The sequence below is a fragment of the Conger conger genome, chromosome 8 (genome assembly GCF_963514075.1).
Source record: "Conger conger chromosome 8, fConCon1.1, whole genome shotgun sequence".
Lineage (NCBI taxonomy): Eukaryota > Metazoa > Chordata > Actinopteri > Anguilliformes > Congridae > Conger > Conger conger.
This window is the reverse complement of record NC_083767.1, coordinates 51369364-51395081: the sequence shown is the minus strand read 5'-3', so window position 1 is coordinate 51395081 and position 25718 is coordinate 51369364. Positions and strand designations below refer to the sequence as shown.

The 25718-nt window shown below is 40.2% G+C and overlaps 2 protein-coding genes across 2 annotated transcripts in view; one reads left to right on the top strand and one right to left on the bottom strand.

Annotated features, from left to right (window-relative positions):
• kcp (kielin cysteine rich BMP regulator) overlaps nt 1-7061 on the top strand; it is a 69185-nt gene extending 62124 nt beyond the window's left edge. The window contains exons 47-52 of the mRNA XM_061251410.1: nt 616-788; nt 1085-1196; nt 1293-1394; nt 1595-1759; nt 2648-2948; nt 4767-7061. Coding sequence (XP_061107394.1) covers nt 616-788; nt 1085-1196; nt 1293-1394; nt 1595-1759; nt 2648-2948; nt 4767-4984 — 1071 coding nt within the window. The 3' untranslated portion in view covers nt 4985-7061. The remainder of the gene's footprint in view (nt 1-615; nt 789-1084; nt 1197-1292; nt 1395-1594; nt 1760-2647; nt 2949-4766) is intronic.
• A 1247-nt stretch (nt 7062-8308) lies between these two features.
• Nucleotides 8309-25223, bottom strand: drd4-rs (dopamine receptor D4 related sequence). Its single transcript, XM_061251411.1, has 5 exons — nt 24845-25223; nt 14352-15456; nt 13977-14089; nt 11440-12050; nt 8309-9251 (listed from the first exon to the last, which is right to left on the bottom strand). Exons 2-5 carry the CDS (start codon nt 14586-14588, stop codon nt 9049-9051), a joined length of 1164 nt encoding a protein of 387 aa, XP_061107395.1. The 5' UTR covers nt 14589-15456; nt 24845-25223; the 3' UTR covers nt 8309-9048.
• Nucleotides 25224-25718: the final 495 nt, after the last annotated feature.

Sequence of the window (25718 nt, the reverse complement as noted above, 5' to 3'; positions counted from 1 at the left end):
CATGGGTTACCTTTGAAGAAACCATGATGAATTTACAGGCTGTAAATCATCACAGTAAATCATCACATGAATTAAGAAGAAAACACCTGAGGGCAACCAGCGTGCTGTTGGCCCTTTAAGCACATCAGCTGTCTTTGTGACTCTGTTGTTGGGTTGTGTGTATATCACTGTGATTTACACAGCTCACAAGTGTGCTAACCTAAATAATATACAGCTATTTACACAGTTTCCATCTGACATCCTGCAAAAGAAACTTTGTAACAGCAAAGTCATTAAAGGGATGATAGCATAATTAAAGGGATAAGGTCATTAAAGGGACGATAAGGTCATTAAATGGTCGATAAGGTTATTAAAGGGGTGGCCATTGGTGATGAATTAATTACAGGAATCAGGCCGTTACCGAGATGATGAGGTTATTTCAGGGATGAGGTCATTACAGGGATTACAAGTAGAATATAGGCAGGACATTTCATTGACAAGATGATGATTACTGTCCAGGCAACATGTGGAAGTGACCTTCACTGGTCTACAAGGACATTGGTAGAGCTCATGATATAACATTATTCACTGTGTCTGTTAAGCTTGATACTAGTGTTAGCTGTTGTGTTTTTTAAGGATGAGACCCCAGCTCTGATCCCTGGGATGTGCTGTCCCCACTGCATCCCGAGGCCAGCCACCTGCATTGTTTTTGGTGACCCTCACTACCGCACCTTCGATGGGAAGATGATCAACTTCCAGGGGGCCTGCACTTACGTGCTGGCAGAGGACTGTGAGGGTGGAGACTTCAGGTGAGCTGTAGCACCTGTAACACAGTTCATCCAGTCTGTTTATGTTCACATAACGTTCCTGAGTGTGTAAAAAATTTTGTCAGTACATAAATGTTGCTCCTTAGCAAAAGAAGCTGTATTTATACTGTTCTCCTTCATGTAAGCATGTAAGTAGCATCCTGTTCCTTTGAACTTGCCATTGAAGGTTGGCTACATACCGTATGCAGTTGGCTACATATGCATATACTGTATATGAATTGAGGCAAACTGTACTGCAGCATTTATGCACAAAACATCTAAACTCCACTGCTCCACAGCATTCATGTCATGAACGACGATCGCGGCCGCAAAGGCGTATCTTGGACCAAGGAGGTGACCATCTTCATTGGCGACGTCATGGTGCAGCTGCTGCAGAACTGGATGGTCATGGTAATGTTGTTTCTTGTGAAACTGTGATTGTTTACCTGTTGCCCTTAATTATTTTAGCATCATTGCAACAAATGTTGGCATTTCTTCCTCTATCAGGTGGATTACCAGACTGTAACTTTGCCTTACCTGAAGGAGCCTTACATTTATGTGGAGCGCAAGACGAACACCATCTTACTGAACACCAATATTGGAGTGAAGGTGCTGTATCACCTGTGTACCTGTATCTGTGCCCCTCCCTCTCCCTGCTCCTGCCTCCTGCCCCTCTCCTCCTTTCCTTCACTCATCTCCAGTATGGGGAGAGAAGACAAGTGGAGGAGAGTGGTATGAAATTTGGCATTGCCCCATCTCTTGCTGTAACATGCCTCCTATGCCCCTCCCCCTCCCATATCACGGTACAGGTTCTGTGGAACGGGAAGTCTCACCTGGAGGTGAGTGTCCCAGGGACCTACAAAAACCACATGTGTGGCCTCTGCGGGAACTTCAACAACTACCCCCAGGATGACATGAGGCTTCCCACTGGCCAGGCTGTCAAATCTGAGGCTACCTTTGGGAACAGCTGGAAGGTCAGTGGTCACCTTGAGAGTGCACAGGGGAGGGTGGGGGCGAGAGACTCAGTGAGCTGCCACACCATTCAAAAGGCGCCAGTCTGTGTCACCGGAAACCAATTTGAAGATATTAAGCATGTCGATAAGGTGTTATGAAAATGGATTGCTTTTTGACAACAGGTAGAGATGCAGAATTGATGGTGGACAACAGCTGTTTATGGTGTATTTTCACAAATGATGAATCCTGGCCTGTTTTTTTGGCATAGAAGGCTTCTCTGAATTTTTATTTTTTAATTGCAATGGATTTACTGAAATGCTATGGAAATGTTACTGGCTGTTTTCCTCCTTCCTATAACAACGGTTTTACTTCCCTGAAGTATGATTTAAGAGCTAAATATCCTTTGTAAGATTCTAGCAGAGGAAGCATCTGTCTTTAGACAACCGGGGGCCTTGGTTCTATCTTAATTTAAGCCGAATATGCAATTACTTTAATAAGTAAAAGTGATTACAAATGTCAGAAAGCCAAATTAATGTGGATCTAATTGTCTGAAAAATGACAAGCTGAATGAAAACATTTAAAACTGATACCAGAGGCTTCTTTTAAAAATAAGTTGTAAAAAATAATTGGAGCTAAAACATACAGTATGAATAAATGTTATCTTGTGTTTTTCTTAATTAATCATTTATTATTCTTCCAATTTTGTGAGGAAGATTTAAAGTCCCCCCAAGCTGTGGTATAATCGCAGTATAGGAGAACTTGAAGTTTCTTCAAATATGCTAATGCTAACAAGGGTGGCGGATTTTAACTGTAGCAGGTATATACTGCATAATACATACAGTACAGGAATATCATCAGCTAAATGCAGTAGTGAACTAGTTGAAGTTTCTGAATTCTCCCTCCACCAGGTGAAGAGAGATAATGACACTGCCAGCCAGTGCAGAGACGGAGAGGACATCGACCCCTGCAAGGAGGCCGGCTATTTTGCCCGCAAGATGGGCAATGTCCGCTGCGCCATCCTGAAGTCTGAGGTGTTTGAGCGCTGCCACAAAGTCATCCCTCCGGAGATGTTCTACGCGTCCTGCGTGTATGACCTGTGTGCCTGCGGGGCCAACTCTGACGACTGCCTGTGTGACGCCCTGGAGGCCTACGCCTCGGAGTGTCGGGAGGCCGGGGTGGTGCTGCAGTGGAGGACCCACGCTCTGTGTGGTAAGTGTTAAAGATGTGGAGGACCCACGCTCTGTGTGGTAAGTGTTAAAGATGTGGAGGACCCACGCTCTGTGTGGTAAGTGTTAAAGACATGGAGGACCCATGCTCTGTGTGGTAAGTGTTAAAGATGTGGAGGACCCACGCTCTGTGTGGTAAGTGTTAAAGATCTGGAGGACCCACGCTCTGTGTGGTAAGTGTTAAAGATGTGGAGGACCCACGCTCTGTGTGGTAAGTGTTAAAGATGTGGAGGACCCACGCTCTGTGTGGTAAGTGTTAAAGATCTGGAGGACCCACGCTCTGTGTGGTAAGTGTTAAAGATCTGGAGGACCCACGCTCTGTGTGGTAAGTGTTAAAGATCTGGAGGACCCACGCTCTGTGTGGTAAGTGTTAAAGATCTGGAGGACCCACGCTCTGTGTGGTAAGTGTTAAAGATCTGGAGGACCCACGCTCTGTGTGGTAAGTGTTAAAGACGCGGAGGACCCACGCTCTGTGTGCTAAGTGTTAAAGATGTGGAGAACCCACACTCTGTGTGCTAAGTGTTAAAGATGTGGAGGACCCACACTCTGTGTGGTAAGTGTTAAAGATGTGGAGGGCCCATGCTCTGTGTGCTAAGTGTTAAAGATGTAAATGGTTGGCATTTATACAGCGCCTTTATCCAAAGTGCTGTACAATTGATGCTTCTCATTCACCCATTCATACACACACTCACACACCGACGGCGATTGGCTGCCATGCAAGGCGCCGACCAGCTCATCAGGAGCATTTGGGGGTTAGGTGTCTTGCTCAGGGACACTTCGACACAGCCCGGGCGGGGATCGAACCGGCAACCCTCCGACTGCCAGACGACTGCTCCTGCTGCCTGAGCCATGTCGCCCCACAGACAGACTGACAGAGAGGATTACAGGCAGACTTCACAGAGAATCACAGACAGACTGACAGAGAATCACAGATGTTTACTGAGAGAATCACAGGCAGACTTTACAAAGTGAATCATAGATGTTTAGAAAGAGAATCACAGACAGACTGACAGAAAGGATCACAGACAGACTGACAGAGAGGATCAGACAGGCTTTTACAGAGAGGATCACAGACAGACTGACAGAGAGGATCACAGATGTTTACAGAGAGAATCACAGACAGACTGACAGAGAGGATCACAGGCAGACTTTACAGAGAGAATCACAGATGTTCACAGAGAGAATCACAGACAGACTGACAGAGAGGATCACAGACAGACTTTACAGAGAGAATCACAGACAGACTGACAGAGAGGATCACAGATGTTTACAGAGAGAATCACAGACAGACTGACAGAGAGGATCACAGATGTTCACAGAGAGAATCACAGACAGACTTTACAGAGAGAATCACAGATGTTCACAGAGAGAATCACAGACAGACTGACAGAGAGGATCACAGACAGACTTTACAGAGAGAATCACAGATGTTCACAGAGAGAATCACAGACAGACTGACAGAGAGGATCACAGACAGACTTTACAGAGAGAATCACAGATGTTCACAGAGAGAATCACAGACAGACTGACAGAGAGGATCACAGACAGACTTTACAGAGAGAATCACAGATGTCACAGAACCCACACTCTGTGTGGTAAGTGTTAAAGATGTGGAGGACCCATGCTCTGTGTGGTAAGTGTTAAAGACATGGAGGACCCATGCTCTGTGTGCTAAGTGTTAAGGACGTGGAGGACCCACGCTCTATGTGGTAAGCATTGTGTTTAAAGGCATCTGCTGAATAAATAATAAAAGTAATGGTCATTTGCAGCTATTAATGAGTGTTTATTTGTGTCTCCTTAGCTGTGGGCTGTCCCCTTGACCGTGGCTTTGTTTTTGACGAGTGTGGGCCCCCCTGCCCCAAGACCTGCTTCAACAAAGACGTACCCCTGGGGGTCATCGAGTCGCACTGCTTCAAGCCCTGTGTCCCCGGCTGCCAGTGCCCCGCTGGGCTGGTGGAGCACGAATCGCACTGCATTTCCCCTGAGACCTGCCCTAAGATAATCTACGGCAACTCATGACAGACACCCTGCACATCCTGTCTGTCCACGTAATGGTGCTATAACTCCGCTGAACTCGCACTGGAGAGTCAGAAAGCTCTGTTTGTCCTAAGTGCTCTGCTCTGCTCTGCATCACACCTTGCAAAAGCCATAGAATGCCACGCTTTTCTTAGAACTGTACTATTGTAAATTATCCTTGCAGTGAAGCAGTGGCCATATAAACGGCCTTGGCTATTTGTAAAGTTTATGTTTTTAAAATTGCACCTTTTGACATTTATATACTGATCAAAGCCTGAAGAAATTTTACAGTCAAAAATGAGTTTGGCACATGTTAAACTTATCCTGTAGGTTTGAGGTATCACATTGAATGAAACAGAAGAAAGTTTCATATTTGTATTTCCAGGGGACAGAACTAATCAGGATGTGGGACCAGCTTCCTGTTTCCTGTCAATGACATCATAGGCTTAGAGTAAAAATATTTTTATACTTATCTTTATGGATTAATTTCAATGATATTAAATGAAGTAATTAATTAAAATGGTAGACAAAAAATATTCTTCTAATATTCCGCAGGAATGTGTGAGTTACCTGTACCTATGCTGTGTGCAGTTTTTAATGTCAGTTTTACAATGCGTAGCCAACCCTCGCATATTAAGTCTGAAGCCAAAATAAGAAAATTGAACACTGTGCAAAGCTACAAAATTTACATTTACTGCAATAATTAATTCAACATAACTTTGGCAGACATTCACATGAACAATTGTGCTGTGTAAGAATTAAAAGGAAAAATCTCCAAAAATGTTATAGTCCTGATGCCCTGAGGACGGAGTAAACTTTTTATTTTGCTCGCAGTTTGACAATTTATATGTAAAGCCGTCTCAAAGGTGCTTCTCTAAGCCCTAAAATGAAAAAGGGAATTGCTTTGATGAATGTGGAAATGTAAGTGATTAAAACACAAAAATTTGTCTTTTCTACTTTATTCATTCTCCACTGAATGAGCCTGCGAGTATCAAGTTAAGTTCCAGTGAAAATGAACTTAACAAAGGAAGGGGAAAAGGGAAAGGCATTAGAATATGGGTGTTTTTCCTAACATACCTATTGTCTGTATCAAGGGCTTTAATTCAGTCAAAGGCCCTTTGGGCTTTGTCTGTAACATTGTGAAACAAAGTCCTTCAGGGCATTTTATTGTTTTTCAAAGAGCTTATTTTAAACTTTTGGATTTACATTGATGTATTCTCCACGCAGCTTATATGGAAGTTTCTGAATGTACATAAAGGAATTATAAAAATGTTAAGTTTTTTAAAAGTAAGTAACGCTGAGATGAATATGACGTTAAATCACATCTTATTTAGTCCAACGAGAAAAAATAATAAAATGGCCATTTCACAAAGATTCAAACTAGTATTTGTAATAGAGTTGAAATTAATGTTTTTTTATTGACTGAGCTGTTTCATTCTGTTGAATTCATGCTTTAGCTCTTGGTTTTGACTGTGATAAAATCACCTTCAACCTCATGGGATTTTCACATTTGTTCATAACCGTGAAAAAGAGAAGTCTATTTTGGTATTAGGGTAGTTCTGTTGTGAAGCTGTTTTTCAGAGGTCTTTGCTCAATACCTCAAACTAACGGTTAGTATCAAGTAGTAAAATGAGTAATAATCTGAAAACACTATTCTGTTCTTCCAACGGATGCCTGCTGTGGATTTACTGGATCAGATTTATGCTGTATGTGTCAGGTGATCTGATCTGATATACACATATATGATATGTATGAACATGCACAGTTTATCTAAAATACTGTATAATAACCTTGTTTCCATATGAATGGTTTTTCTGTCACTGGATAATTGTTAAAATGGAGGAATGTGCAAAAATCTTAAAGCAGCTACCCGTTGCATACATTATGAGCCTTTCTCATATAGCCTTGGTGTTAATATTGTTAAAATGGTGTACAACCATATACAGAGATTAAAAAACTAGTGACTGAGTAAATGAGGTTTTCTAAAGTACAATATCATGGTTTATTCCTGTCTATTTATTTTTTTATTTTGTATTATTTTTTACCTGATTTAGATTAATAAACATGTGCTATAAAGAGATTATTTTTTCTTGCATCATCAGTCAGAATATACTGTATTTATGTATAATTTAGAAATGTGATAGCAAAGTGAGAATTTTTAGATTAAATTGATCCTGAATGATAGGATCAGTGCAAAAGACAAAAACAGAAACGTATAGGGACGTATTTGTGCATCTATTTTCATCATTGTAGTGTGGGTACAACAAATATGCTGTTTTCCTGCAATACTCTGGAAACTTTATGAACGTAGATTTTTATTGTACAGTAATACACTCTTTAGCAGAAAATACATATGAATCATTTTAATTTCTGTAAAAAAACAAACAAAAAAACATTGCGTGTGTATATATTCATTCTTTAATCTGAAAATGATTTAAAACACCATTTAGGCTGCTGGACCATGTAAACATTATTCCTACCCTGGAGACTAATGATAGAGAACATTGAAAGGTTTGCAGATCATCTGAACAATAGCACTAATCACTTTGCATGAATATCTGTTCCACTGAAACATTCATTGAATAAAAGTGATGCAAATGAGTAATGTGGAGGGTTTGGCTAAAGCCTTACATTGGAGCGCTGATCGTGTACCTCTTCATTATATCTGGTTACCTTGGTTACCTTCAGGTTGCCATGTACATCGTTTGAATCTATTTTTGTAAGCCAAAGCCTGGCCCCAACTGCAACACAACAGACTCCAGAATGGAGAGTAACCAGTTCCCACCCGGATCCCAGCACTTGGAGCAGGTTTTAGGAGAAAAGCTGCCTTTAGATTGAAGGGTCATGCTTGATTTCTCAGGAGGCTTAGTACAATGATGTGGTTGTGGTTGTGAGTCCTTTTGGCTGCCAGACCAGTTCAGGTGTGAATTGGACTTGGCGATGGTCAATAAGGGGCTCGACTTGGCCTTTGGTGAACTGTGATATATTCTTATGTGACGGTGTTTCAGCCAATCACTGTGGAGACAATAAATAGCCAGAAACCCTCTGGCTGACACGCAGTGATCTCATTCTACACTGATTACATGATCATCTCTACTGCCTCTTTGGGTTGGCTTGAGTGACAAGGGTATTTCCTTTTTAATGAAATTTAGTTTCGGATGACTGAGAAGTCTGACCTTCAGATGCGAACCATTGTCTCTGCCTAATATGGACTACACAATTTTAGATTTGAGCTTTGCTTCCAGATTTACACAGGTATTGTCTTTGGTTCATAGGGCTGGTCTCTGCTGCCTGTTCTCAGACTAGACCAAAAAAATTGAGAAAGTGTGTGGAACAATCTTGTTTTATTGTTTTCCACCATTTGGACAAAGACCATTTTTACATATTACACCATTCATCTCTGTACACTTATTCAATACAGGTTGATTCTGAAGACAATGAAACAAGATACTAGTCATTTTCATACAATGCTCAAAACACTTGGAATGCACAGTATCTGCCATTTTCGATAGAGATGTCTCCTAGCCCTCCACAATCAATTATTCATTGTAAAAACTTGATTGCTTATGGATTGAAAATTGTGAAGACTGCAGATCTCAGGATATCAATAACATATATCCCCATGATGTTCTTGTCCCTGTGGCCAAACACCTTGGTCCGACTGATATTCCACAGATAATGAAAGCAGAGAACACAAGTAAGGCTTTTAAGACAGACTCCTATTTATAGCAAAGTTGGCAAGCTGTACAAGGCGCAAAGAAAAGTAACTGCACACATCCAAAGCACATTTCCACATATTTTATGCCTCTGGGCTATGATCTCAGCATGATTTATAACCTACTGTATCCATATTTTACAGATATGTCTCATTCAATTAGAACATTGCCATAGTATGAGTACTAATGGCTTTTGTCATCTTTTAGATAATTACATCAACTAAGGCATTAAAGGTACTACTGTGTATGATAATAACTGTTTACAAAACAATGTTGACTACAGTGTATGTAAATCTATTGAACTCATGAAAAGCAACACCTTGTTCACCATGCAGGCAACCACTCCCGGCTTTATGTTTGACAGCACAAGAGTTTGTGAAAGACATTCCTGAATTCAGTGTTGAAGGCAGTGTAGATGATGGGGTTGACAGCGCTGTTGACGTAGCCAAGCCACGTCACCACGGAGATGAGTGTTGGGCCGATGTCACAGGACGTGCAGAGAACCTTGGTGACATGGACCACGAAGAAGGGTGTCCAGCAGGCCAGGAATACACCTGTGTACAGGTGCAGAATGGGGTAAGGACAGATTGGTCACTGTCTCTCAAATAACCAGCTACCAGCTGTTTCAAAACATAACTTGAGCAGGTGAAGCCCTGTTGAGTATGGAGCTTGTCTGAACTGGTCAACCAGCTACCAGCTGTTTCAAAACCTAGCTTCAGCTTTTCAGCAGGGTACTCAATTAATATGGAATGGCTCCAATCAAGGAAAAGATGAGCGCTTAATGTCAATTTGCAAAATGTAATATCAAGTAATAATGTAAGAATGGCTCACAGATATGCACACACCTTATATAGTCTAAACTCCCATGGGATGTACTTGGATGTACATGATTCATGTAGAGCCTTTTGAATTCACTAATAAAAAAAGCCCATTGTATTATCTCCAGACTGTATTCTTCATGAATGCTGGCAGTACCAAGGAGCTTGGGACAAATAAATGTTGACACATGCCATATCGTCTGTGAGCCGTGAGCTTTATTGGGATTAATTGAGTGCAGCTTTTTAAAATTCTGTGCTGAGGATCAAAGACAGCATAAGGATAATGCAGGACAATGAGTGGGTGGTGAGGTAAGACCCTTGGTGTTCACCGTGGAAACCAGAAAAGAGATGAGGAACATGCGCACAATAGCTCTCTAATTGTCTGCTTTAGCCACAGTAATCTTCACTAAGAATCAACTTTACAGTGGAGGGGAAATTGAGGTTTTAGGCATACATTCAGGCATAACGTTTCAATGTTCATCATAGTAGCGTTGAATTGATTAAATTTTATATGACAATACAATGAGACATAAATACATGTCTACATTATGAGTATTTCTTGAAATGACAGGCTGATATGGGATGAATGGCTTTTTTGCCTCTACTTCACGCTTGTGTGTTCTTATAAGACAATATTCAGTTATATAACAGAATTCCAAAGGGGTCCTTCGTGTCATAAGAAAATCTGTTCATGAGATTAAAAATAAAACATCAGATACTCATAACAGAGCAATAAGCCAATGTTATACACAATAATAATAATATGTATAGCTTATGGATAATTTAATTTGGACATAATTGTTTTTGTTGTTTTAACTCCTTATGCATGCACACATGTGAGCTGCAGCTATGTTAGCTGTTTGCTCTCGACCGAGCAAATTAGGACGTAATCCTAATCCTACAGTATGGAGAAAAGTGGTAAGGAAAGGGTGGTTGAAAGGAGCTTCTGGAACACAGTGTTACAGAGCTGTGTGGAGCTAGCAGGAGATCCCAGTTCGTGCTACTTCTCTGTGGGAAGGAGCCTCATGATGCAGAGGACCACTCTGGCAGGAGAGGAGCCCTCTACCAACTAAGCCATATACTGTATACTATAGTAACGGTGTAATGAATCTTTGGGCTTGTTTGCCCAATCTGCTCTCACTCCTACAGAGCATTGAGCTCCTGCACGCCTTAGCAGAGAAAAAAAAAACAGGATAGCATGTCTGCACTTATAATAAAGTGTTATTTGACACCTTCCTCTGTCAACATTGCAAATCTTTCATCCCTGATTACTTCCACAGCACTCTCTGCCCACACACGGCCTCTGAGCACAGCAGGGGGGATCAGGCCTTTTCCCTGAGCTGCAGCGTCTCTATCTGGGCACCAGCCAGGTGGGGGAAAAAGCCCCTGCTGAAAGCACAGCTTCATTTGCGCTAATGTGAATTCACAACTGCCAACGCAGAAGAAATATGGTTTGTTAATGTCATTTAGCATAGCACCATTACAGCTGTTGCCTCCCATTACTATCAAATTGGTGCAAACAACTGTGAAAACAGGCTTCATTGTTCCCTAATTGTGCCCTGGTACGAGATTCTTGGAGACATTTTTTTTTTGGCCATGGGGACATTTTTCCACCTGATGCAACGCAGTCATTTCTTGGAGTTGTGAAGTGTAGAGCTCTGCAGCTCAGTACTGCTTGCAAATAAGGGTCATTTGCACCTGCACTGTCTCACCCAGACCCCTATAAATCTCTCCTTTTCAACCCATTTTACTGCATCAGAGCATCATACTTCACTGAATCCACCAAAGCACTTCATCACGCCGCTGACTTCACTGCGCCCACGGTGGAGCTTAACTACACGCACACAGCCACTCCACCGCATCCACACCGCCCGCAGCCCGGCATCCACCCGCCCACGTCACCGCCCGCACGCGGCACACCCACCTACGACGACGGGCAGGACCTTCATGGCCTTGCGCTCTCGGCCGCTGACGCGCGTGCTCTTCCTGTGCGAGCCCCTCTCGGACCCTCGGCACCTCAGCCCGTTCTCCTTGGGGCTGCCCTCGGGGGCCTTCTCCGCGGCCTCGCCGTCGGACGCACTGTCGATGTGCGTGGTGATCAGATCGTTCTCGGGGGTGGGAATGGGCGGCGCCTCGGCCGCGCCGGGGCTGGGGCTGAGGGCGGGCATCAGGTACTTGACCTTTGACCTCCGGCTGTGCCGCAGGTTCCGCAGGCTGAGGGAGAAGTGGCGCTCGCCTTGGAGCAGGTTGGACCTCCGGCTGGCGCTCCACCTCCTCAGGCCGCGGAACATCCAGTAGTAGAGCAGCAGCATGACGGGGCAAGGCACGAAGAAGGAACAGACGGACGAGTACACCACAAAGTTGTCATCCTCTAGCTTGCACACGCTGGCGTCCCGGCCAGGAACCTGGTTCAGGCCGAAAATGACGGGGCTGGCCACCCCGAAAGACAGGATCCAGGTGGCAGCAATCAAGACGAGCTGCCGCACACTGAACTGATTCCGGTTGTACTTCAGAGGGACCACCACGGCTATGTACCTTCCAAAAGACCGAAAGGCATGTTATTATATCACAACTGACCTCAGAGCCTCCAGTCCCTGCAGGCACAAGGGGAATTATGGGTTATTTCTGTTCACCATGAAATTGTTGTTTTCATGTTTTGACCTTTCATACCTTGAACATTTGATGGGCTGTGTTGCCGCATAATCTTTTTATTTCGGCAACAGAGCACAACTTATTGTTACCGTTAGCTTAAGGTCACATTGCACCGTGCTTAATCAAACTATTGACATTCCAGAGATTCTTTCAGTGTTTCTGATGTTTAATGTAATTGATAACTTGCTCAATACATCTGAAAAATGAGCTACCATGTGTTAAGGTAGATGCTGTGCCGATGCATCTTCTGAATCAAGAAAAGCCTCCTTAAACACCAGTCATGTGTAACTTTCTGGTCTATTAATTTATTGATATTCAGACATCAGTCTGATGGATATGTTGCGGATATATTCATTTTCTATGTAAAATGAACTAATCTATGATATTATACCTACAATAAAATGATTAATTTATGTTTAATGAGTCTGTTAAATCTGCACTTACACACACACATGCATACACACCCACTCATACACACAAACACGCACACACGCACACAATTTCCCTTAACTACACTTTCCCTTGAATTAAAGCAATTACATTTTATAGCTTGTAACTTTGCGCTTCAGCAAAAACGTTTACTCCGACAGAAATTCCATTTCATTTTTGGATGTGAGTGGGCTGTTCAATTGATGCAGTCTAAATAAATATTAAGCCCTTAAATCCGGTTTTACCTCGAGTGTTAGGGTGCTCTGACATCTGAGTACAACTGCTGTAATTAAGCACGGATCATGTAGTGCACTGCTGCACTGCTGATATACTGAGCACAGCAGAAACCACATCTCTCAGCCTTCCTGCAGTGCTGAAGGTCAATGTTAGGGAGCAGCCTGTGGACTCCTACGGACTCCTACAGCTCTTCAACATTCCCCTCTTCAGTACCATTCACCAAAGTGCTTCAGTAGACAGCCAAAAAGTAGACTAAAGTGGTTATGCTGAATGAAAAAAACAAATCATTCTGTTCTAAGAATGAGACTAGAACATTTTTTATTAGTCTTTGTTTTAAAAAAGATCACATTTCTTTCATTTGAATTCTATCTTCATCTTTAATGTAATCAAATCAAAATGGAATCAAATTTACAAACTGCTGCAAAAGAAAGATGGATTGATCTTTTGCGTGTGACATTTAACTGTGTCATTGCAGAAGTTTGGAGATGTTATGGGATTCTGTTTTGTGCCAGAGCGACTGTAAAGATAAAGAGCTGTTGTATGAGCTGTTTTCTCATATAGAAATATGGTAAATCATCTGACAGATAAATAGCAAGAGATTTTGCAAATACAACACCCACTATAGTGCTGGGTTAGAAATCCTTACTAGTTACAACATCCTAAGTACAAAGCCTGTGTACTTTGGTGTATAACAGGCACACTAAGTTTTAAAGTGTTTTCATGTTCATCCTTGTTTGACTTATATTTCACACTTAGGTGTATGGCCATTTTGACAAAGTGTTTACCTGTTTATTGTAACTTAATTATTGGAGAAAAGGGTTTCATGAATAAAAAATGGCCACAACTACCGTACTATACCAGTGATTCCTTTGACTATTGCTATTCGAATTCTTTGACTGGTTCAGCCTAGGAAAAGATTTACAGCTCATTGTAGCACTGTCTGTTTTGAGGTTGATGAAGCCTTACTCTCTCACAACAACGGTCTGTTTTTGTCTTTTTATCAGCGCATTTGCAGAAATATGCCATTTATTATATTTCAAAACCAATATTTCAGAGATCAGGAAGGTTCTGACTATTTAATGTCTGGTGCACGCTTCCTTTTGCCACGCATGCAGACAGCGCAGTCATGCAGCACAGCCTTACCTGTCGATGCTGATGGCGCACAGGTTGAGGATGGAAGCGGTGCAGAGCATCACGTCCATGGTCATCAGTGCGTCACAGATGTACGTGTTCAGAGTCCAAATGCCACCCAGAAACTCAACACAAGCACAAGCACAAATTCAAACGCATGATTTTGAAACGCAAACACACAAGAACTGGTAAAGTGCCAGTCAAGCTCAACCCAGATGAGCCCAGGGCAAACAAAATTTGTTAGCACAATGAAAATGAGGATTTTATGTGTGCTCAGGCTCCATTAAAAAAAGATTAATCTGAAGATGTTTGTTCTTGGGACTTCTTGTAGTTTTCATAATGAGTCCATTTTGTAAGCTGTACATCAAGAGACATGTGCAGGCTTACCTCTGAGTAAACATAGAGGGGGAGGACCAGCACGGCCAGGAGGAGGTCGGCCACTGCCAGGCTGACGATGAAGTAGTTGGTGGCTGTTTTCAGGGACCTTTCTGTGAGCACACTCAGACACACCAGGACGTTCCCCAGGATAATGACCAAGATGAGAGGGACTCCCAATGCCAGGGCCAGGACATTATACTGGACGTGTACCTTCTCCAGTGAATCACTGGGAGTCACATTGACCATGATGGTGATCCCAAAGTACTGTCCTGCCCGAGGTGTGGAATCAGGAAGGGAACTTCAAGAGGCAGAGAGTGTCTGTGGTCTCCTCCGTATCGCGCAGAGAGCATCAACAGTGTCCCCTGTCCGCAGACAGCATCAGCGGTGTCCTCCACGTGCAGAAGGTGTCAGCGGTGTCCCCATGGGCAATCAAATGATGCAACCCATTGAAATGCACAGGGGATTCTGAACCACTGCCTCTGCCATTATCTGCGCTGGATATCCTCATTTTGGTTTACTCTTCTCCACTTTGTGTGATGTTATACTGTTCTTGGAGGAGCTGAGAAATTCAGTTTGACTAGGGACAATGTCTTCCAATGTTGTTCTGTTTTAAGTATGTGTTTCTCTCTCGTAAAAATGAATGTTCTGACCTGTGAAACACTCTGTGAGAGTGAGGCCAGGTAACCACAGGAGCAAAGTGGGTGCATTGATCATCTCTGCTTTCCCAGTAAAGGCTGACACGCTGATTTTTATGATGATGCTTCAATCAAAGTCTCTGCCAGAACATCACTGTCAGACACCAACCCCTATTATGAGAGGGGGACAGGTTATCCACTCTGCCCCTAAATTATATATCTTGGGTTGCTGAAGATGTCTGGAGAAAATGAGGAGGAGCCCTGGCTGAAATGCGACAGCCTCTGGAATAGGCGTTGCACAGGCAGTCCTGAATGACTCCACGTCTCAGCAACATCCTGTGATTGGGCTCGACTGTCTGCACATTCCAGAAATGTAGCACAAAGGCGCTGTTCTGAAATGCATTCTGGGGGTTTTTCAGGGTATCTGTCTCAGCTGTCTGCTTCTCAGGGGTTTGAACATCACGTCAAACAGCAGCACTCTAATGGAGCAACAAGCGGGCATTACCATGACATCAATCCAGTGTCATACAAACAGAACACTATACAATTACATCTCATTATATTTCAGCTATACTGCTCACAGGATAGACAGGGCTTGAAGAGTGTTTCATATTTTTACTAATATATTTACCACAATTAAGTCATTTTAAGCAGTTATTTTGGTAATGTGCATAGGTTCTCTTTATTATGTCAATTATTTTGCACAATTAATAAATAAACAATCTCAATGCATATTTAAAACCTGAACTTTCAAACCAGAAACTGGTTCTGTGTATTTAATTTATGTGGATATGGAATATTAATGTCTCCTCTATCATTTCTCCCATGTGAATTCAGTAGGATTAACATACTCATTTTAAGCTTTCATTCAATGAATTTTGTTGCCCATTTGTGACAATTTGTAACGGCTATTGTGATGATGATTGGGAAATTAACATACGGAGTTGTTTTATACATTTTCATTATCAAGGTCATGATTCAGAGGTCATGACTTTACATGACAAACAGGAGGCCTCTGCTAGTAAATTAAACTGTAATAACAAAGTTCTACATTTGCATATAACCTCTGAAGCAACAAGCATGGAATATGAAAACATTGTACTCATTGCATGTGAGTAATCAAAATATGTACATGAAATCCTCTAAATGTGAAGGTTTATGCTATATGAAGTGTACTAAAAATAGTGAATAATTTCAGCTGATCTGATACAAATATTTTGTGGCTTGTCAAGCAGGGATTGGAGTGAGGACAGAATGCAGAAAACAGAAAACAGAAGTCTGTGAATTCAGGGGACCGACCTTGTGCCTGACCCAGGAGCTGGGGAGGTGTGTGTGCCTCAGTGATGACTGAATGTCAGTTGTCATTTCATTTAACAAACATTGTCTTTGTTCTTCCCATCTCCCCATTGTTCTGGTGACTATAAAGCTACAGATTAAATGCCAAACCCGGAAGAAGATTGCAGTTTGATAAGTAAAACAAAAACCATAAAAAAACCATAAAAACAAATGTATAAATAAATGTGTCAATCCTCTGAAAATAATTGACAGAATGGATTTCAGACATGGCCTTGGATATGCTTTTCTCCATGTGGGTATTTGTGAGTGTACAGTAGCCGGGTCACCAAAGTTACAAATACTTCAGAGACAGAGCAGAGTTGCCAAATTTGGAGATTTATTCTGTTAGCGGGTGGTGGGGCCCTGGGGGCGATTGAGATGGCAGATTGCAGACCAGGTTGCGACTGAGCTTGCTGTGAGTTTTGTTTCAGTGGTGTGAGAACAGAGTGAGGCAGAGTCTGCTAGTGTGGACATCGGGTGGGACATAGCCAAACTGCGATCAGCTTATTGATCAACAACAGTACGCTTCATTAACCTATCAATTATTAAAGATATCAGAACATACAATTTGATCAATGCTTAATTTAGATTGTGGAGCAGATGCTAGTATGGTATATTATGGTATAATGTTCCTGATTTGAACAGGAGCGGAATTTCTTTATAAAATGTTGTCTGGGAATGTATTGATTGCTGTGTGCATGCACTGTGTTTCTCCTTATTGAAGCCAGGGCATCTGCAAAACAAGATTAATACACCATTTGTCTGTAAATTAGAATCTGTTTTTCTGGAGGAAATTGTTAACAGAAAAGTCCCGACAATAATTTTGGTAGGAAGGCCAATGCAAACAGAAGCATCAGAGTCCCAGCTGTCACGGAATAGATTTCTGAATTACAGAAGTCAATGAACACAACATCCTCCTGCCTCACAACACATCTTCTCTTCAGTGAAAAATGTTGGCCTTCTGGCCAGCATCTTGATCAGTAATGGTAAATCTCTTTCATTATGATAGACACTTATAGCATGATGATAATAACCTTGGAACATATTCTAACTGCTCCATTCAAGATGCTACTTCACACTGAAAAGATGGAGTGGCCTCACAGACTATGGGCTATAGTGAGACTGCCTGTAAGATCTAAGACAAAATGTGATCATTTCAAGCTTCAAGCTGCCCTTTGTTGCCTATGTGTGCATGTTGTCTGGTTTCCACAAATTCTACAACCCTAGTGGCAAACAAAACAATATTACTGCATCATGTGTAAGAGGGACAGCAGAGTAAGGAATAATATTTCAATGTTTATGTAATACTATGAAGTATACAGATTTCTTCATTTCTTTGGTCAATTATGTCATAAAAAGTCATTTCAGTGCATTCTGCTTGAAGCTACAGTGAGTAAGTAAAGTTTTATGTGTGCAAGATCTGCCATGTAAGCATTTAAGCATTTTAACCTGCTCTGTGAGTATGCTTTTAAAGGTGCAGTGAGAGGATGTTATGTTTTAACATGTGCTGTGAGTGGGTTTGAATGTGCATAACTCTACAGCATTTGCAACCCGCCACAAAGCAACTCAAATCTCAAAAATAACCATATAGGTAATCTGTGGATACTGTGATTCCTGCAGCATAGAAACTGCATTGTGCTTGCAGTCGAGAAGACTGTGTTATATTGAAAACCTTTCAGGGGAGGAAGAATGTAGGCCTGCCATTCTAGAAATAGGAGTTCAGCTTCCAGAGTTCTACAGATCCTTTCTCTGGGATGAAGAGCTAGAGAGAGTGAACAGAATATTGTTGATCTGCACAGCCATAAGCCCCCCTTACTTTTTTTGGACTGTGGTGTTCCTGATGTGCTTAATAATGAATCTGCATTCACCTTTGTTTCATCTCACTTGAATGCAATCAAATGTTCTGTTCAGTAATTGAAAAACGTTCTTCCGGTCCTCCTGAACAGGTACTCTGCAATATGGCCAGACATTTCTAATGTGAATCATTTGCATCCAGCTAGCTAATAAAAACAGAACTTATATTAAATGGTTGGCATTTATATAGTGCCTTTATCCAAAGTTCTGTGCAATTGATGCTTCTCATTCACCCATTCATACACACACTCACATACCAATGGCAATTGGCTGCCATGCAAGGCACCAACTAGCTCATCAGGAGCATTTAGGGGTTAGGTGTCTTGCTCAGGGATACTTTGGCACACCCAGGGTGGAATCGAAATGGCAACCCTCAGACTGCCAGATGACTGCTCTTACCGCCTTACCGTATTTCTTTGTCAAAATCGAAAAGCTTGTCCTCTAACCCAGCAAAGTCTGCCATACCCGTAGGTTCCATGATATCTGTATGCTAAGGTTACCATATTTTCGTGGGAGTGTCATGTGATCGCCTGGATGGGTGGCTGCCCATAAACCATTAAGCATTTAATCCAAATAACAAGCGTGACAGTGCTCCTTTAATGTTACAGTCCTTTAAAAACTGAAGATTAGTCCATAGAAATGCCACATCTTCAGCCAAATACCAAAAACAAAGAGATTTACCCTTAGTCCTAAAGGACATACAATACAGAGCAAATAAAGTGGTGCCTTTGGTTGATAAAATACTGGCTGCGGAGTCATGATATTGTCATGAAGAAAGGAGGATTGCTGACCCCTTTGCTCACCACAGTTCATTTCTATTGCCTTGCAGTACAGATATTGTGAGCTTCAGGGAAATGGCAGCGTTCATAACATTCACAAGGCATGCCACACATTCAGCAATTACTGCCAAATCTCAGTTTTGAGAGTTGAAAACCTAGTGTACACATTGCGCTAGTCAAATATTGATTTCTATATTTGAGTGCATACAGCACAGACTGCACAAACTGCCTCTACTATTGCCTGTCACAATAAGCTACAAGTCTCCCATTTGTTGATATAGTTGCGCAGTTATCCTGAGGTGATACACAGTGAAATGTTCAGTTCTAAAACAGTAAGAGTTTCTATAATATTAATATGGACCACATTTACTAAACTATAACCTATCAGACAAAACATTTTAAGATACACAGTTTAATTGTATGGAACATGAGCACCTTCCCCTTTACACTCCAGCCTTACGATTTTTTAATTGGTGAAATCAAATAAATCATGATGTTCCAAATTATTATTATTATTATTATTATTATTATTATTATTATTATTATTATTATTAGTAGTAGTAGTAGTAGTAGTAGTAGTGGTGGTAGTAGTAGTAGTAGCATTATTATTGTTATTATGATGATGATGCTAATGATGATGATGATGATGATGATGGATTATTATTATTATTGTTATTATTATTATTATTATTATTATTATTATTATTATTATTATTATTATTATGTGTTTGTTAGTTTTTGTTGGAATGTGACAGTGGAAAATGTTTTTGCTAATCAGGAAGGGAATGGTGCATCACATGTTAGGGGACGAAATAACAGGCTGACATTTTGGAGTGTCAGTTATTGTGTGAAATTCAATCGTGTGGAAATACTGACGTTTCGCTGCTTCATCACCGTGCTTACTGCCTTCACTGCGATTGCCTCCCTCATCATCACAGTTTCTTCTGTTGTATTTGACAAAATGATCAACACAGGAATATATAATACTCAATATAGTCATTTCATGTGCATAATTAACATATAATTATTAACACTCATCAAACAACTGTATATAAGTATATAATGTCAATAAACAATAATAGAAAATAAATAAAAAATGTTTTGTTTGGTTGACTGGTATGTTTAAGGTCACCAAAGCACCAAGCTGACAGGCAGCTCTGATTATGCAATGGACAGTAAATTATGAATTTATGCCTCTTTTATATTCACTACTTTCATAGAAGAAAATATATGGCATATATTAATATATTTTGTTGCTACATGTAGAGACAGTGGTGCATCCATCCCAGCAACTCATTTGTTAGCTAATTATGTTGTAAAAAAGGGCTAAGTGTGGCCACCTGGAACATTAACGTGAAGCATGTTCTGACCTTTAAGCTAATCAGTGTTTGCTTTCAACATTTCCACTGCCAGTATTGGCAATGCTGCGCGTACAAATCACAGGCATTGTTGAAGCTTTGCATTCAGACTTTGTCATTGTAACACTGATTCGCAGATTCTCATGCTTATGATTATGGAAGCAACAAGAGTACGTTAACATGACAGAAATATGTATTTATTTCCTCTGAGAGTGTGACTGTTCATCCTGGTCTATCCCTGTTGGGTGTCTTCCCATCTCAGCAGTCAGTGTTTGACTACCAATTTTTGCTCTCATCTGCACTTGTGACCTGGATCCACATGCTGTTGCTCTGTGATTGCTCTCTGCTTAATGCACCATTCAGGTGTGCATGACAAAATTGGAATTAGATCATTATTTTGCTTGAGTAGACCCATTACGTAATATTTAATCCCTGAATAATTAAAAGTTACACCAAAATACTTTTTTAAATTCATGTACCCACTTCATTTGTGACCTTGGAATTCTAAGGTTGTGTGTGCATTCTGAGTAGTTTTGAGATACTGAGCTTCAAAGCTTTCACATCCTAACACAGGGAGGTTCTTCATTGATAAAAATGACAGACACCCTAAATACTCTGTACTCTGAATGTTTAATATCAAAATCTTATCAAATTACCAAATGTGCAAAACACTTACATATACAGTAAGTGTATGTAAGTAAGTATATAGTACTGGCGCAGATTATGTGAAAACTGCTAAAAGAAGTTTAGTTCTTTTTTGCTTGTACAAATGTGTTGAAATCAGTTAACTTCTTGACTATGAGTGGTAATTACATAAGTATAAAATGGGTTTCTTTGCATGAATATTATCATTTTATGAGAAATACTGGACAAAGAAATACATTTTCAAGCTAATTAGAAAATTTCCAATAGTAAAATACATTAGACTGCTCAATTACTGTAAGTAGGTATAACTAATACATATAGGAATGTAATGATTATTTAACACCAGTGCTAATGACTTCCTAATTTTTGTTTCATCATGTTGATATTACATTTATTACATATTAAATAAATTATGCTAAAAAGAGAAATAGTAGTAAAATACTGCATTAAGGAGATGTTCCACAGGTGAATAGGCGAAAAATAATCCGTTCCTCCAGTCAAAATAACATTTCATGTTTTGAATATGTGTATTAATATTGTATTATGACTTTTATTTTATTTTTTAGGAACATATGGAAGTTAGCAAAAAAATGTATTATTACTTAAAAAAAGATAATAATTATTAATATTATTATGAATATTAATAATAATAAAAATAAGAATAATAATAAAACAATAATAATTAGAAAAGCACAAATTTGCCGATGCAATCAAACTTGTGGATTAAGTTAGAGTTCATTTATTTTATTTCAATGTGATGAATGACTCAATAGCTTGGAAATTACAGAGGGGTTTTGAAAAAAAAATGGGCTTATTAATGAATTATTTTAAAATATATATATTTTGCTATTTTTCCACATAAAATACCCCAAAAACTAGAGATAACAAAATATATGAGAAAAAAAACCTGTAATTTACCCAGCTATTTTGTTTAAGAAGTACCAGGTAAAATTTGGTAGCTATATCAATAAGTTAAGTTGGAAAAAACATTTCGTACAGGAACTGCAACTTGGAAAAATGCCCATTAAAGTTTTTTGGTGTTTGGTTTACTTGACACGGCAGGTATTAAAAAAAAATGTAAATGAACTACTTGAAGTTGTTTCTGATCATATGTCTAAATGTCATAATATCTGAAAATGGACCTATCCAGTCAAAATCGCCTTAACCATGCCATCAAACTCATTTTCTCTTTCCATTTGTGCCAGTCATGTATTTGGAATCACAATCATGAGATTAAATCAAAACCTTTTAAGATGTGGAAACCATAGCAACAAAAAACAAAAAAAACAAAAAACTAAACAAGGCACTGTTTGACAGAATTAGGTTTTTATGCAACAGGCCTTCATGCTGGTTCTAATTTAACAGCACACAGTGATAAATATTGTGAAGAATACAGTTAATTAATACTTTACTGCACCTGTAAATATAAACCTCTAATGGCCCGGGTGGTTTTATATGCCAAATTAACAGTGCTGTTGGATACACGGCTACTTCATAACGTTAAAACCCAAATGTAAAAACCAAATGTATACACTTGAAATATGATAAATAGCACTTTATGGTGAAATACTCCATAAAACGGTTTCACACACAGATTAGGATTAGTCCTGGACTAAATTGAGCTTTGTATGGAGAATCTCTTCTCAAAGTTGAATTTAGTCTATGACTCGGCTTATTCTGTGTCTATGAATGTGGCCATGTATCATTCTGTAAACTTTCAATGGAGGTGATTGAGGTGAGGCTACAGACAGAAACACAGGTGTGTAGATGAGAATACAGGTGGTGATGATGTCCATTATTTTCTCCAACAGATGATCCACATAGAATGCCTGAGTGAGATGGCCATTTGTTCCAGAGAAAGCTTTGTTTTCCTATGGTTGTCACTCTAACTAAACATGCTTTTCATTTTGAGCTATTTCTGGGAGAGAAAATAGGAGGCAGGGTACTGTGTAGCTCATCAATTGCACAAGCGAATTATGAGGCCAGATTGGTTCAACAATGTTGCCGAGGCAAATTTATTGACAAAACTGATTAAGGGCTTCACCATAATGCTTCATATGAATGACAGAAAGAAACACCCATTGTTTATTTGTGGTTGACCTTCTCCACACGAGTGTATTAGAGGCACAAATTTAAAACCATATTCACATCAAGGACGCCACATACAAAACAGCCGATAAAACTGTCAGCCAATCTTTTATATCAGAGGCAATTTGACTAGAAATGTATTACTTTAATTGTGGGGAATTAAGAGCACAGTTTTTATATGAAACTGCTGTCAGAAACTGTAAACTGTTGTGAAATTACATGTCTGTGCTGTGATGTAGGGGCTATGCTGAGTATATTATAAAGCCGTCTTGGGTAGTACGGATGTAGAAAAACTTCTTTGAGTTCGGGGATTTGTTAAAACATAAATTTTCTTACTCATCTAGGGTCACTCATTAAACACAGATTTATTACCTTAGATTGATGAACCACAGATGGTGCATACGAATCAGCTATTGTTCACCTCCAAGTTCTTTAAAGGCACTTTGAAAAGGGGTTTTGTCCCCAGCAGGTTTGGTTGAAACAGAATTCTTATTTAAGAGAAGACTTCTCATATTAGTCAGTCAATGTATGGAACGCCCTGGACAGGTAACTGCACATAGTTCCATGTACAGCAGCAGAGAAGTAAATTACATTTCCAAAGGGCACGCTGTCCAGTTGATGACTTCAGCTAATTTAATGTTTATAAATGCAGGTTGCATGCTTGCAAGTGGAGCTGAGAGAATTATTTTACTAAATAATTCGTATTTATGCAGATAACAAGAGGTTAATAATGTCTTCAATGCATCATGAAGACACCTCCATGCAACCAGGAGATAATTCAATTATTAAAATACAAGCTTTGAAAATGTAATTTAATTTGTGCAACTAATCAGCAGCTTGCAAAACACAATATCACAAGGTCACAATATCGCAAATAAACAGGGTGAGACATTCTGCTGAATGCATGTTACCCTGAACTTTAAAAGATTTAAACTTAAAGACATATGTTTATTTATTTATTTTTTTCTGTGTGTGTGTGTGTGTGTATGTCAGTTCTGAGGATGTAACATGTAGGAATGAATAAGCAATGAAAAACCTAAAGAAATGTAAGGACGCCTTTCAAGCTGAGAAAACTGCCAAGTTGCAACAGAACAAGAACAGCAATAAAACCTCACAACCATCCCCAGAGAAACACTCAAGTCATAATCAGAACAGCCATCAGACCCTCCCTTAACATATCATCAGAAAAGTCCATCAAACTACAGAGGAACCTCTCTGAAAACCACACCAGAACCACCCTCAGGACAACCGTTGGATCTAATCTACCTCCTAATATCATCCTGGTAATCTTCTGAACCACTGCGAACCTGCCGTCAGAACTACCTCAGACCCACAGGGTGAGGAAAAAAGGCTATTAAATTCCAACAAAGGAATTATTAGCTGTGAGATAATAACAGAACAAAATCTGTTTAAAACTATTTTTATTTAATTCTAAATTTAAGGTGCCATGCCTTTTGAACTCATACTGAATTATTCCATAAATTATTTTTGAGAAATAAGAGCTATTTTTTCATCATTCCCACATTCGTATTCATCATTTTGTAGTTCATAAGTGAAATCCAACAATATATATTGTCATTTTAATGAAATACTTCACTGTTTGACCACTTCCCTTCATATAGCTGAGTTTGGTTTCTGCGCAATTCTGTTATGATTTATTCTTTAAAGATCATTGCCTGCTGTGTAAATTCTTACTTACTTGCTTACACTTATATATAACTTCCTCCATCTGCCATTACAGCAAGAATTTGTCATACAATTACGTATTTAAAATGATGTTGAATTTGATATGTAAAATATATACTTACTATATTCATGAAGACTTTAATTTCTGAGGCATGTTTCAGTTCAGATCCCCAGAGCCATAAAAATTATCCCAATTCCAGACAGAATCAGTTATCAAGTTGCAGTGTATTTTCTGTTTCCATATCTTATAGTCTCAATCTGTTGTATGAAATTGCCCTTCACTGTTCAGTCCTATGTTCCACAACACAAATTCTGCTTGCGAAAGTTTCAGAGATTTTCCCCAGGTTGTTTCTGCAGCAGATGTCCATGGGTAATGGCAAAAAAGAGCTTATTCTGGTCCTCAAGTATATCATTTCCAACCGTACAACTCTGCCTACATCATCTTCTCATCTGAAAGACGAAGGCAGCCAGAACATCCTTCCATGTCTCTCTCTCCCTCTCTCTCTCTCTCTCTCTCTCTCTCTCCCCCCCTCTCTCTCTCTCTCTCTCTCTCTCTCTTTCTGTCTCTCTCTCTCTCTCAATGGTAAGCACTATCGCTTGCACTATTACTCCTGACGACTGTAGCCACAGGGATTGGCGGCGCCTTTGTATTCTGCTCTTAAAGCGACAGCACCCTCCCTCCAGCTGTGGTCTCGCTCCTTCTCTTAACTCTGTGACAGATCTCAGATCAGCCCAGCAGCTGCATGCAGAGAAAAATGGTGCACAGCATGTGAGCTGTGAAAGGTCTCAGATCAGCCTTTTGTGCATATGGAGCCAAGTATATCAGGTTATTGTGTACTTGTCATCTCCTGCCCTAATAAGGATGCATGCTGTTTTGTGGCAACCACACAAATCGTGTTTGTGTCTGGAGACAGTGCAGTGAGAAGCCAGCTATTTATACATCCTAAAGCATAGCCCTCACTAAATGTTACCCCATGATGAATCTGAAACTCAACT